The 15,128-nt window shown below is 37.3% G+C and overlaps 1 protein-coding gene across 5 annotated transcripts in view; it reads right to left on the reverse strand.

The window, feature by feature from the left end:
- Positions 1 to 361: 361 nt before the first annotated feature.
- The window catches only part of ASCC3 (activating signal cointegrator 1 complex subunit 3), a 412,820-nt gene continuing 398,053 nt past the window's right edge, over positions 362 to 15,128 (reverse strand). For all 5 annotated transcript variants that reach the window (XM_064289237.1, XM_064289246.1, XM_064289242.1 and 2 more), the window contains 5 exons: positions 10,053 to 10,204; positions 8,252 to 8,399; positions 3,659 to 3,868; positions 1,254 to 1,429; positions 362 to 1,162 (listed from right to left, as the gene is read on the reverse strand). In XM_064289237.1, coding sequence (XP_064145307.1) covers positions 1,015 to 1,162; positions 1,254 to 1,429; positions 3,659 to 3,868; positions 8,252 to 8,399; positions 10,053 to 10,204 — 834 coding nt within the window. In that variant the 3' untranslated portion in view covers positions 362 to 1,014. The remainder of the gene's footprint in view (positions 1,163 to 1,253; positions 1,430 to 3,658; positions 3,869 to 8,251; positions 8,400 to 10,052; positions 10,205 to 15,128) is intronic.

Here is a 15,128-nt window from a genome sequence, read left to right on the forward strand (position 1 = left end):
GTATATATATCATATGGACATTAAATTTTAACGAATTTTTAGGTTAGAAAAAAAGTATTTTCCAAGATGGAAATTGTTTGAACAGTGAGAATTTCCTTTATCACAGGTAAAAACCTACCTGTAGGTGTAGAAAATTTTCTGTTTGTCTCAGACCCATCCTGGACAGCATAAAGACAAAGAAGTGTCCCAGGTGGTTTAAACATATTATAACATGAATTAGAATGCAAATTCCTCCTGTGTAAATATACCAGAAAGGCAGTGGAAGTGAGGTCTTGGAGGAGAAGGGAGAGAAAAAAGGAATAGAAGAGTGAGAGGGGATGGAAATGGAAAGAAGCAGAATAAATAATTGGGTCTACTCGTCTCAAAGTGGCATCCTAAACATTTTATTTCCACCAGTTACAGTATCTACATTTTCTAAGATCAGTATATTCTGTTTTCTTTTTATCATCATTGGGCTCTATAATTTTACATCACATTTTATTAACATTTATGACCATAAGAAATTCTTGAAACTGCTTCAATGTGCAAACAGATCAAAATATACATTTTGCTAGCAAGTCATACTGTGTCACTGTATAGATTTATCCTATATATTTTTGCTGCAGAGTTAGAAATTTGTTAGAACAAATCCTAAAACTGTCATGCCTCAATGTAGTTTCTTTAGAATAAAAGAAACCAGTAGTCATGTAAACAGTACATTATAAGATGTGAAATACTGAATAATTCCTAAATATTTTCTCAGAAATGCATCAAATGATTCCCCTACATGCTTACTCATTTTACATGCTCAAGAAACCCATGAAAATGGCCTTATAAAAGGCAACATCTGCTATCAGGCCATTGCAGCTAACTTTGTGTTGCTGGTGTCAATACTGTAGCCGCTGTCAATTTCCTGGGTGTCTTGAGGTTAGAAGTTGATTCCACAAGGCAAACATCAAGTAATTCGACTTTGTCTAGATGACTGAACAGTCAGACTTCATAACCATGTCTTTCAAATGGATTGTTCAGGGCAGGTTACTTTACTGCCAGCTCAGTCAAGGCATCGGAGACCTCTGTGTTGACCTGTGTGGAAATGCTTGCTGGTACGATATTGAGATAAATGTCATACTGCTGGTCCAGGCCAAGGTAGCAGTCACTCATGAGATACAGTGTGTAGATATACCTAAAATATAAAAACAAAAATGAAATGCCACCTTTCTAATCACAGTCATGTTTAATTTTTTTCCAAACTTTGGTGATGAGATTCTGCTTACCTTCCAGGTAATTCAGGGGCATAAAAAGAAATGGAAGTAACATGATGATTTCGAACGTATCCTGCTCTTTTCAAAGCAATAAGTTCTCTCTTATCCACTTCTCCTAATATCAAAAACCATCCTTCATCTTTTAATTTGGGAAATCGAGGGGTAACTGCAGAGCTTTCTTGCTTTCCCTGTAAACCAGATTAAAAAAAAAAAAAGCATCAGTACTATCTAGACCACTTGGTTGTATACCTTATCTTACTTGAAGGCCATAAATCTATAGGGTTCAGCATCTCTATTTGGGATGTTTTTAATTTGCTTGCCTTCTGGTTTGATGTCTTTGATATGATATTATCTGCCTTTCTTCAAGACTCTTAAATCACATTATAGACGCTACTTTTATGGCTATAACCCCCAGAATACTTCGCTCAGTAAGATTAGAAAGTCCTGAATCTTGACATCTAAATTAGGAAATTTTTATGCTATTCTTATAAATGATATCCCATTTGTAGATGAATAAATTAAGATACAAGAATATTAACCAAATTTTCCAAAGCCTTATTCACAAGGAAGTCATGCTTAGGGGAAAAAAGCCAATCAAGACTAGACTGTGGACTTCAGATGTTATTGTTGTTAGTTGCCATCAAGTTGATTCTGACTCATGGTGACCCCATGTGTACAGAGTAGAACTGCTCTGTAGGGTTTTCAAGGCTGTGACCTTTTGAAAGCAGACTGCCAGCCCTGTCTCCTGAGGCACCTCTGGGTGGGTTCAAACAGCTAAATCTTTTGACTAGTAGTTGAGAGCTTAATTGTTCGCACCACCCAGGGATTCCTGACCTGAGAGAATAATGCATGCTACATCATATAAATACCTCCCCGCCCCAAGAATAAAAGATAGTAAAAAAAAAAAATCCGAGTATGCTATATTAAAAAATCCTTTCTCTGAGGAATAGAAAATGTAAGCCAAGCAATTGTAAAATATATTAATCACCACAATCCAAGTTTATTCTAGTGATTCTTTAAGACAATAACTTTGTGGAATAAAATGTACTAATGATGACATGCTTTTAATTACCCTTCACTCAATATTCTAGAAGGAGAGTTTTCACTTAAGGTATGTTAAAAGAGAGGTCAGAGAACAATGTCTTCTTATAGCATTCAGAAACAAAATCTGGAGTTTTTTTTTAGTATAATTAAACCTAATTTTTAAGTAGTAATATTAAGGTTAAAAAAAAATTCTTCCCCATGGTTTTGTCTTTATGATTTTCATTATTTTTTTTTGTTAAGTTGTAATACATTAAAAACCAAACTCACTGCTGTCCAGTGGATTCTGGCTCATAGTGGCCCTACAGGATGGAGGACAACTTCCCTACAGGGTTTCTAAGGAGTGGCTGGTAGATTTAAACTGCTGACCTTTTGGTTAGCAGCCGAGCTCTTAACCACTGTGCCACCAGGGCTCCTGTAATATATTAAGTTTAAGTCACCTAAAAATGTTTATATTAAAGGCTATAAGTAGAAATCAAATGAACTGGGGCCTGGAGAAACAGTTCTGAAAGGACATCATGGTAATAGAGTTGCTAACCATTTTGTGTGTGAAAACAGAGGGAACAATACAAATGAACTACAACCTCAGTATAAGGGTTTATTCTAGATATGGAAAAGCTCTCGAATTTGGTGGGCAAAAAAGAAGACAGATTTTCTTATTTCAGTTGCCATAGTGCCAAAACACCAATCTGCCACATGCTGTGTACTCATGTTCTTAGAGGATCAAATAATAAATTTTAGTGTCAGAGGCAACAGAAAAGGCCACAGTAATCTAAAATACAAATACTGTACATTTTTGGCCTGCAGCAACATTGACAGAGCTCTTTCAGATGCATTATGACAGAAGCAGGCAGATGTGGCAACTGAGGCTCAGAAAAGCTTAGCGACTTATTCAAATTCATAAAACTGACAAAGTGCTAATGCTTCGATCTCATCTAAATCTAGCCCAGTGTAGCCTCTAGGGCAGTGCTTCTCAAACTTAAATGTCCTTAAAAATGATTTTGGGTGCTGGATAAAAGTACAGCTTTTGAGATCCCTCTCCCTGAGATTCTGATCTAGGCAGTCTGGAGTGGGGCCAAGGGATCTGTACTTTAAAAGGCACTCCAGGAAATTCTGCTGCACTGAGTCTGTAGATCAGACTTTGAGAACAGTACTTGAAGTGATATTTTATTATGTGAGTTGGAGATTTTGGGGTGGACAAATGGCACATGAGGAGAACTGACTAATGTCAAAAGACTGACTTTTGCTGCTTAAGGCCAGTTGAGAAAGCAGGATTCATGAATGACACGGACACATGAGTAATATAAAAGATATGTGTGGTGGCGCATGCTGGTATCTGGTGTGAAGTATGTGAGAATGGAAACCAAACACTCTACCTTGTGGAACCCAATGTGGACTTTCTGCAAACTGACTTGAAGCACATACTCTTGGTCAGCATGCAATCTGATCCATTTGTTGTCATCTCGTTTGTCTGAAACCAGAGTTGGGATAGATATTTCATTCTGTCCTTCATCTGAGTCATTCCACCAGCCTTTAATACTCAAGCTGACATCTATCACTGGCAAGCGAGATAAGAAATTCCATGCCTGAATAAAAAAAAAGAAAGGAAAAGTAATAGAGGGATGTTTAGTGTGAAATGCAATGACCAATTAAGAAAGTGTACCTTTTAAAACAATGAACTTTTAAATTTTGAGATAATTCTATATTCATACAAAGTTGTAAGAAATAATACAGAGAGATCCTATGCACCATTCTTCCAATTTCCTCCAATGGTAGCATTTGAAAAACTACAGTACAATATCACAACTAGTATATAATGACATTGATAAAATTCACTGGTCTTGTTTGGATTTTCCCAGTTGTATTCATTTGTGAGTGTGTGTGTGTGTGTGTGTGTGTGTGTGTGTGTGTGTAGAGATAATGTGCTTCTAATTTTTTAGTTTAAAGTCCTTTGAAAAATAACTTAAAAAGATTTATTCTATCTAAATGTATGATCCCTTTATTGCAAATCCCTTCTAGATATTGAGTGGCTATTGACTATACTATACAGGTCCCTGGGTGGCATGAATGGTTTGCACTTGAGTACTAATATAAAGGTGGCAGTTCAAACCCACCCAATGGTACTTCAGAAGAAAGGCTTAGCAATCTGTTTTCCTAAAGATTACAGCCAAGAAAACCTTATAAAGCAGTTCTACCCGGTAACACATTGGGATGCCATGAGTCAGAGTTCACTTGACAGCAATGGGTTTAGTTTTTTTTTTTTTAATTGACTATGTATCCCTGGAGGCCTAGTAGCACAGTAGTTAACATCTTGGCTACTAGCCAAAAGGTCAGCAGTTCCAATTCACCAGCAGCTCCTTGAAAACCCTATGGGGTAATTCTACTCTGTCCCATAGGGTCGCTATGAGTTGGACTCCACTTGCTAGCAACGCACTTGGGCGTGTACCCCTGGGTGGTGCAAACAGTTAAGCACTCAACTAGCCAAAACACTGATAGTTCGAACCCACCCAGAGGTGCCTTGAGAGACCGGTCTGGCAACCTGTTTCTGAAAGGCCACAGCCTCAAAAACTCTAAGAATTAGTTCTACCTTGCGCACATGGGGCCACCATGAGTAGGAACTGTCACGATGGTAACTAACAACAACAACAACACACTATACTATCCTAAACTTATACCAAGTTTAAAAATATTTGTTGCTGAGCTGGTTTGTTTCAGAGCAGCATTTATTTTACCATTTATGTAACTTCTAAGCCAGAGAGCATTGCTTTGGTATATAAAGGCAATTAAAAAAAAATTGTGATGTAATTGTTGATGTCAATCAAATACCATTCATGACCACTTATTGTACAAAATGCTATTTTTTCAGTCCATACTCAAAACTTATTCCATCATTCTGAAAGAAAAAACATTTCTATATGTCTTTATGTCATCAGGAACCCTGTAAGTCTATATGTCCATAACCCCGTATGTCTGTATGTCATAAGGAATCCTATATATGTTCCTTCTAGAAAAAATATGTATTTTTGGCATTATTGTGCTGAGAATACCAATTAAAATGACACATATTAAAGAAGTGAAAAACATTTTACCAACTCTATTCTTGCTCTTTAAGTTGAAAGATACGTGAGAAATCAGTATGCAAATACTAAGTGCTCATCATTGTTGAATGAATAAATTCTAAAGTCTGTGAAAAGTAACGAGTAACAAAGTAAACTCAATGTTCTACGATAAATAATTGTTATCCTTTTCTAAGATTTAGAATTGTATGGCAAATAGCTATCAGTTAAAAAAAATTTTCAATAAGTTGGCTATTTTATCAATTGTCTAAGTTAGTTTTAAAAAGTTTTAAAAATACTTTATTTTTGGTTTTTCTTTCTTTTTTTTTTTTTAAAAAATATATGTCATAGGTTTCCTTATAAGCTTTGACTTCTTGTTTGCTAAGACTTTAGTGCTGCTAAGTACACCTGACTGAAGGGGAGTAGCCCTGATAAACCAAACTACCCCTTAAGAATAAAAAAAAGTGACTCCAATGCAAATTTTCAATCCAACTCCAATCCTATAACTTGTCTTGAGAATCTGAAATTATGTCTGGAACTAGATCTTGAAATGTTCAAGCCACAGAGCGGCCTACTCTGTGCTTCAAGGTAACAATGATAGCCTATTTCCTGTTGAGAACCAACAGTCACCAGTGTAGAAGTCAAACCACTGAATGTTCTTCTAAAACTGGCCAGAGTGCAAAAGTGATCGAGAGGATACTTAAATATACAATTTCTGTAAAGCATTTGATTTTGTGAGACAGTACAGTAACATTCTCCACAAGATGCAGGAGTTAACATGTTTCTTTAACTCTACCATACTACTAAATTAGGAACCAACATAATATTTTCTGTTATTAGTGTCTCCTTGGGATTTTACTCTACAATGCCCCTGAAAGTCAGACCTGGCTTTTGTATATATGTAACCTGTTTGTAGCACTTATTATTATTTCTCAACCTATAATGTATACACATATATTTGTTGGGTGTATATATATATTTATGTACATAAAACATGAGCTATTTTTAAAGAAACTGCTAAGACATTTCAATGCCAGCCAAACATATTTATCTGAGGATTAATCTTCATCTATTGAATCAGGCGAGAGCACCGCCATGCATACAATTATTTAATTAGCAGCCAAATCCTCTGCCAGTCAGCCGCCGTTCCAGGCATACTGATGGGGTAGAAGATGCAAATCTCACAGTCGTACTGCTTTTTCTCATTACTACTGCAATTAGCACTTAAATTGATGCTTTAAACATACTAATTTCTGGAATAATTTAGGATTTGTATGTTACCTGGGATCGCCTCACTGCAGAGCCGACACCAGATTGCTCTGCAAATTGAAGCACTTTTGAGCCAAATAACCATCATCATATCAGACAGAGCCAATTTGCATTTGCTTTTAAAGATAACAGAATGGCAATTTATGCAAATAAATTAAGTAAGTTTACTTCTGAGTTCTCTCTGAACTAATTATAACAATGTTCTAATTTTTTATCATATCTAAAACTTGGCTTGAAATCAATGTATGTTATGTTAGAAATCTGTTGTTGCTAGTGGAAGCTTTGTTTTGATTTAAATATATTGTTTTTATTCACAATTTTGATGGTAATTTAGTTAGAAACGTAGGTATTATGAATATTTAAGTAGCTTTTTGTGCCAACTTTGAGTTCAACAGAAACTGAACAATCAGACTTGAATGCCTGTTACACTTTTTTCGAGTCTCACTCAAAAATAAGTTCCACTAGAAAAAAAAGACATGATTTAGAAGTCTATTTTAATACCTGCATTTGCAAATAAGTATGTTAATTATGCTATAAATCCAGAGCATTTACTCTGACATGGTTAGGGTAAAATTGCTTAAGACCTAAAGTCTAGATATGCCAAATATTTCTGGCATTGTTCATTCATATTTTTGGCTTTCCCAAAGATGGCTTAGAGAAATGACCCATGTTGTTTTCACAACATAAATTTAGCTTCCTATATAAGTCATGGAAACTCTGGTAGCATAGTGGTTAAGAATTACGGCTGCTAACCAAAACGTTGGCAGTTTGAATCTACCAGGCACTCCCTGGAAACTGTATGGGGCAGTTCTACTCTGTCCTATAGGGTCACTATGAGTCGGAATCGACTCGACGGCAACGAGTTTATTTTTTTTGGTTATGTAAGTCATGGAGCCCTGGTGGCACAGTGGTTAAAGAGATTGACTAATAAACAAAAGGTTGACAGTTCAAATCCTCCAGTTGCTCCTTGGAAACCCTATGGGAGAGTTCTACTCTGTTTTATAGGGTCACTACAAATCGGAATTGACTCAATGGCAATGGTTTTGTTTTTTTGGTATATGAGTCATACGGTAGACAAAGAATTCATTTGAAAGAATAGAATCTAAGAACAGGGAAGCAATTAATAAAGCAGGTGGCGGGGGGACAAAAGAAGTAATTAAGGGAACTGCAATGAGATACACCTAAGCATAAAAAAAAGGAAAAGTACTCTGAAGAGAGGGATTAAAAGTGCTCTGGTAATACAGTCTTGTGCTGGATAGGCTCATGAGGCCCTTCTCAGCTGGCTTAATAAAAAAAAAAAAAAAAAGGCTTAATAGCATTATTCAAAAACAACTTCCAATAATGCTGATACTGCTACTAATTATTATTACTGTCATTATTTTTAATACCATTTATTGAGCTCTTATTCTATGTCATGAACCATATAAAGCAGTTTACATAATAATATCTTGGTTACTTTTCACAAGAACTCCACGAGGCAGGTATTATGTTTTCATGTTCATAATCATGGTTAGTAAATGGCAGACATGGAATTCAAACACTGGTAAGGCTGACTCTAAGACCCATGCTCTAAATTAGAAAACTCTTGGGATAATATCCAGACAGACCAGTGGAGTCTTGAAAACATGGAAGAGATGGTCTTACCTGCTTCACTTTTGCTGGCTGTAGCTCACTTTGAACAATGGAGCTGAATACACGGTCTTTCCCTTCACAGGCGTGGATCAGTTCGGGAAGGCACTCAATGGGGCCACGGTAACCAGCACGTGGGCCCTTAATAACTGGCTTCCATTTCCTAAGAAATAACATTAATATCAATATAAATACTTCTTTCACACTACAAATGAGATTTTCTGACAATGAGGGTTTATATAATTAGAACTATATATAGATTTTTTTTTTTTAAATTAAGGTTACTACATAACCTTTTAAAGGCCATTATTGTACATTTTTAAAATCTGCCAGCATTGTCTAAGACATTAACCCAAGGCAGTACTGCTATCACTACATAAAATGTGTAACTCATGTGTGAGCTCAGTATTTACTTAGGGTTCACTGACAGTGGATGTCTACCTATAGGAAGGCACTAACGTGCACTAATTCTTCCACATGGATAAAGTAGTCAGGCAAATGGGTCCAATATGATTACTTGAGTAAAGTTCTAATTATAGACTCTTGAGAACATAAAATTAAAAGTACATTTTGGGAATCTTTGAGACTTTTGGCACAAGTAGTGTCAGAAGTAGGTCATCTAAATCTTACTCTCTACTTCTTGCTTATGTAGCAAGAAAAAAATATAGCTGAAATTATAACTGACATACTACTATTAAAGGTGACAGCAAAGAACTGGATGAAGCCTCACAGGCCTCAAGCAGCTTCCATAACAGAACTGCGTGCCGAGTGGGATAGTATCCATATGAGTCTGCTGTACTGCTGAAACCCAACTCCCATAACTTTTAGTTCATTTTGGAAGGATTTTTGAAACTGAGCTGCAGAAACACACGAGGTATCTGTCTTTTCCCCCATGTCACCTGCTGCTCATGTGACTCACTCTCTGAATGTGCCTTTTAGTTTTCAGGGGCATACTATGGTGGGGACTTAAGCACCATGACAACAAATGTCCTGGTACCTAGTACACTTGAGGCAGGGCGAGGGGTTTTCCTGAGGAGACCTCATGTGTGCCTGCAGTTCTTGTTGGAGCCTGTACCTCTATGTCTCAGATGATTGCCATTCCTCCTCCAGCTGACAAGAGGTAGAGGCCGCATGATGGCAAGCTGCAGCCCGACTGTTTTGCTTGTTTATATGACTGTAAATCAACATTTTGGCTGCAAAACATCTCTCAATTGGTGTGAAACACTAGTGTGAAAGAAACATTTTCATTTAAACACTGCTAACGTGGCTCGTATTATGTACTATTCTTTTCCTTGCCAAATTATTTGCAGCCATGTCTATGGGACCTAAGGGTTACATGATTTGATGCTAACATAAACTCTTCTTTTCAGCACAGGTTATCTTGTGAGATGCTGGTATATTTAACTACCCTGTTTTGGACATTTTGCATAGGCACAATTTATTTTGACGATGGATTTCAAATCCCCCCAATTTATTTTGCTTTAGACCACAAAGCACTTTAATAACATCTCCTTAAATGAAGGCTGATATTATAAAGGAAAGAACATGGTTAAAACAGAAACTCATCTGAAGTTACTAATGGAAAGGAATTTAGCGAGGAGGAGGTTAAAACGAATCGTGGTTCAGCTTGGAAGAGATGATGAAATTCCAGGAAAGAATATGATGTCACTAGGCCATGTCTCCCTCTGCGAAACAGGTATTTTCACTGTAAAGAATCAACATTCTAGGACACAACATGAAATTCAAGTGACTGCACAAATAAAAAAAAGATTTTTTGAAATGACAAACCAATTACATTCTACGTTAAAACGCTTACCTGAAAAGGTGAAGATGGTGCTGCTCTATGTTTGGTAGTGTAAGAAGAGAAGAGTCTTTTAACCACCGACCCTGGACGACCATCTGAACCAGGTTGGTGATATTCAGGGCAGTCACCAGCCAGCCCTGGTTGGCAGCCACATCCAGCATTGCCTGAACAGCAAAAATGCATATGTTACAAGAATACTATGGCATTTGCCCTCTCCATTAGGAATCTGATGCTAGCCTTAACAAAAAATGAATAAAACCAAGCGTATTTCTAAACAATTATCAGTCAAAACAGAAGCCAGAAAATAAACTACCGTTTGAGTGTCATTCACTGCACATTACTTCCTCGAAAGGGCTGGATACCAAGCTTTCTTCAGGGCAGCAAAGACGGCCAGATTATAATGGTATTCAGAAATAAAGGGAAAAACTCAGCATTCTCTGAGAGCAAATACTTAGGTAATTCAGAGCATTAGCAGCTGCATTTAAAGAGTAAGGCTCACATAGCCTTTTGCAAATTTAAAGTCAATAACAGTAAGAAGACAGATGATTTTCCTGCCCAAAATTTATTTTCCCCAAAGAGTAGGCTAAAGACAGAGCCCTGGTTTTCAATGCAAACAACATACCACACACTAGCAATAGGACAACTGCCAGTGATATGTGTGGAATTACGAGAAGCTATTCATATTAGTCTATACATTTAATCAAATGTTTTATGGACAAACAAAAGGCTGCATTTGCTTAAGGCAAAACTAAACAGTGAAATCTTGTTTAAACAAAGGACAAGTTTACACAGGCAAAGCTATTTCAATTAAATTAGACAGATTTTGTGAGAATGCTGATTTAAAGACACATAAGTTAATATCAAGATACTTAGGCAGCTACTTTACACAGTTTTAGGAGTGTACTCTCTTGTTTCAGGAAATGAAAAGATGATGCTAAGAGAGATTAGGTATACCCAGTAAAAGTTTAAAATGATACCTTAATAATAAAGATCTCACTGACACTAAAATATTTCTAAAGTCCAAAATCTCTTAGTATATTTTCAGAAATAATGTTTAAGGTATATTGTTTAGTAAAATCAATTTGCTATACTTCTTAATAGTATTGAGGCAGATGCGTTTACCTTCCAATTTCTGCATTTCCTATATTCTGTGTTCTTTAATTTACAAACAAATTGTTTTAAAAATTTTAAACACTGCCCAAACTAGTTTAAGGTATCTTTATATATACAACAGGGAGATGGATCATGATTAATATGATGGAATGGTCAAATTGGTCTTTAGCATCCATGGGTCTGCTACTCATACATCATAAAGCCTGACTGTTTGTATAATAGAAAATCACCACTGCGACATCGTGACTTACAGCAACCCTACAGGACAGAGTAGAACTGCCATATAGGGTATCCAAGGAGTGGCTGGTAGATTCCAACTGCCGACCTTTTGGTTAACAGCCAATCCCTTAGCCACCAAGCCTCCAGGGCTCCATAATAGATATAGTTTATGTATGTGTCTGTGTATCTGTGTATATGGATATGTACAGATGTACACATGTGCATGTTTATACATTTAGGGAAAACCCACTTATATTCTTCCTGTTTCCCTGCAGAGCTGATCAGCACACTTTGCCTTTCTTTGGAGTATATGAGACAAGCATGTCATGATGAACATGACTCACAGATTTAAAAATAAAAAAATATTAGTGGACAAGTCAAAACTCTTAAGCCCTGCTAAGGGAAATGAAGGAAATGAGAAGTGAATCACTCACCTGATGCAGCAGCATGGTGATGTCAGAACTCGTAACGTGGACTAATTACAGAGGCTTTACTCGTGATTTTACATTACAAATTGATTGAAAATAAATCCCAGATCAAAAGCTCGCATAGGAGAAGAGCAGGATGGATGAACCATATGTTTCAACTTTGAAGTTTTCATGATGAAGTTGAAAGATTTCATACAATTTATGAGAGTTAGCCTAATTTTTTTCACATTTTTTATTGTATTGTCCAGATGTGAAAATGTAAAAAATCATGCACGTAACTACTGCATGAAGTAAATACAAAGCCATGTCATAAACTGAAAATGATTATTTATTTTGCTTTTTAATACTGAAAAAAGAGTCTGGGATGGTAAAAAGTTTTGGGACTGCCCAAATGTGGTGAACCAAATGTTGCCCCACGTCTCTCTGCTCAGTCACTCCCTCTTCAGTCCCATTCTCTCTGCCTCCACTGCTACTGCCTTACTGCAGGCCCGCACAGCCTCCCACCTGGAACACTGTAATTACCCTCTTTAGACTTATTCTCATCTCACTTTTCTTCAGTCTATACTTTATGTTTTTGCTAAAGTACATTTAAAAAAAGGTAAAATGGACCATGTCATTCTTCTGCTTAAATTTCTTCAATGGCTTTACACTTTTAGCTTTTAACTTTCAGAAGATAAAAGCTAAAACTTTTCTGCATGACAGTCAAAACGCTATGCTCTATCTGGCTCTTGCTTACCTTTCTGGTCATCTTCCCCTGTGTACTTTAAGTATACAAAAAGACCCCAAACCCACTGCCATCAAGTCGATTCCTACTCATAGTGACCCTACAGGACTGAGTAGAACTGCCCAATGGGGTTTCCAAGGAGTGGCTGGTGGATTCAAACTGCCCACCTTTTGGTTAGCAGCTGAGCTCTTAACCACTGCGCCACTGTAGTGACACTAAATTACTGGTATTTTCCCACGTTTACCCGTGCTCTCAAAGGTTTTCTTTTTATAAATACTGTTGCCTTTACCTTGTCCACTTGGAAAATTCCTATTCATCTTTCAAGTCTAGTGTTAATGCTACTTCCGTGAAGACTCCCTGATTCTTCTACATGGATGTAGGTACTTCTTTTCCCATGCTCCTGCTGCTCTTGCCACATGCCATCATTATCCTATTGTGATTCTTTGTTTATACATCTGTCCAATTAAACTCTAAGCTCCTCGACCACAAGAATATGAAATCATTCTTTACAACTCCAGCCTTAGCATAGCGCACTGAAGAAGGAGTACTGGTAAAAATCTAATTACAATGATTATAACAACATTCTGCCTAAGTTAGTGCACATCTACCAAAGGCAGTATGGGCAGGACAGAAAACACAAGCTTTGATGTCAGGTAGATGTAAGTTTGAATCCTAATTTTGACTCACTTACTACATGTAAATTTGGGGAAATTACTTAACTGAGCCTTGGCTTCTCATTTATAGAAAGGTTGCTCATTTATACCCACCTTAGAAGAGAGCTATAAAGGTAAAATGAGACAGTATACTATGTAAAGTACCTAATTTTACTGGCCGGAAAACAGTAGGTACTCAACAAACAGATGCCTACTTTAAAGTTTTTCTATGATCAGATGAAAAGAACACCCCAAAACAACCTATCCTTTCAAACAGGAATTTTCTTTGGCCCTCTTGCTGTCTATTTCAGCACTGGGTATTATAGGGCTTCGAGGAGGAGGGCATGAAGGTTGAGAGCAGATGTATGGGATAGACAGACTCGTTCATCAGGAGGGGTGTGTCATTAAAAGAAAGCCAGGGGACAATACCAAAGACAGACCCTGCAGCTCTGCCCAAACTGGAGGACGTGGGCACGTTTCTTAGTTCAAGTTGGCAAGCCCACGTTACTGTTCAGAGGTCCATATCTGACAGGGACTAAGTCCCAGGGATATCCAATCCAGGTGAATGAGCTTGAGGATCCTGGTAGCTTGCACTGACACATTAGTGTAAGACTGACCATAGAATGGGCTCCCTGTGTGTGTTACAATCTTTTACAGCAGTCTTCCTGATAGATAAGAATCAATAGGCATATGTTCCTCCTCAGAGCGGGGATGAGTTTGGTAAGAGCTGGAAATCATGGATGAGTTCTCCAAGTCATCTCGGTGTCCTTTACAGAGTTCTGATACTCAACAACAAAAAATTGTTTTGGTAAACTGAGGACAAATAAGCCTGGATGTTCTATAGCAGCTTAGCATCAACATTAAGCAAATATTTAACCTTTCTAACCTTTTAACTGTTCCACTTGGCAAGGTGCCTACCAGCCAAAGCTATGATGATTCTGAGTGAAGGTGAAAATGGGTGGGGGCTGACTCTGTGCATGAGATTTTCTTCTACTAAGTTGGAATCAATTTCAATTGATTGCCGATTCCTAATTCTGTGTCTCATCTCCAGCCATGGCAGAATGGAAATGTGATTTCCAGCACTGTATTCATTTATAAAAGTATACTATAACTAAAATTTTATTACAATTAACAGAAATGGTGGGGCTTTAATTTATTGAGGAGAGGTGGGATGGAGAGCAGGTGCTGAGTTTGGTCTTAGATATTATTTTAACTGAGATGACAGTATATAACCAGATGAGAAGTTTCGGTAGAAGCAAGCTCCAGACAGAGCTTGGGTTGTGAACTTAGAAATCCTGGGCACAAAGCAGGTGGCAAAAACTGGAGGAGAATGTGATCCCAGGGTATGGAGAAAATGATTATTGAATGAATAAGATAAAATAGAATCTAGAGAAGAAAAGAGCCATGGAAGGAGATGGAGAGGTTGCTGTCTGACATCAGGTGAGTTAGGAATGCAGCTCTAGAGGCCAGGAGAGAGTTCCCCACAGGAGAGGGAAAAGAAGATAAGGACTGTGATAAATTACTTAGATTTATGATTAGGAGTTTTTGGCCTTCAGGAGAGTATATTTAGTAGAATAATGGGGCATAGCCTCAATTAATTCATCATTCAATAAATATTTATTTCCTGGGATATTACATATCAGTCCAGGAATGGTGGAGTGGGCAGGAAGAAACAGGGGCAGCAGGCACAGATGGTTCTTTTAGGAGGTTTAGCAATGAAGGGAAGTAGAAAATAGAGAGGTCTGAGGGGTTAGCCGAGTCAACAGATGAGATGTAGCTTGCTGGAAGATAGAAGAACAACCCAAAAAAGACAGAAGAGAAATAGAATGGCTATAAAGCTTGGACACAACTTTGGACAGGAAGATGAACATATCTATGTCAGATGTGAGTCAAGAAAGAGATGCGATGATGGTATAAGCATTCTGAAGTGGAAAAGAGGAAAACTGAATGG

The sequence above is a fragment of the Loxodonta africana genome, chromosome 1 (assembly GCF_030014295.1).
Source record: "Loxodonta africana isolate mLoxAfr1 chromosome 1, mLoxAfr1.hap2, whole genome shotgun sequence".
Taxonomy (NCBI): Eukaryota; Metazoa; Chordata; class Mammalia; order Proboscidea; family Elephantidae; genus Loxodonta; species Loxodonta africana.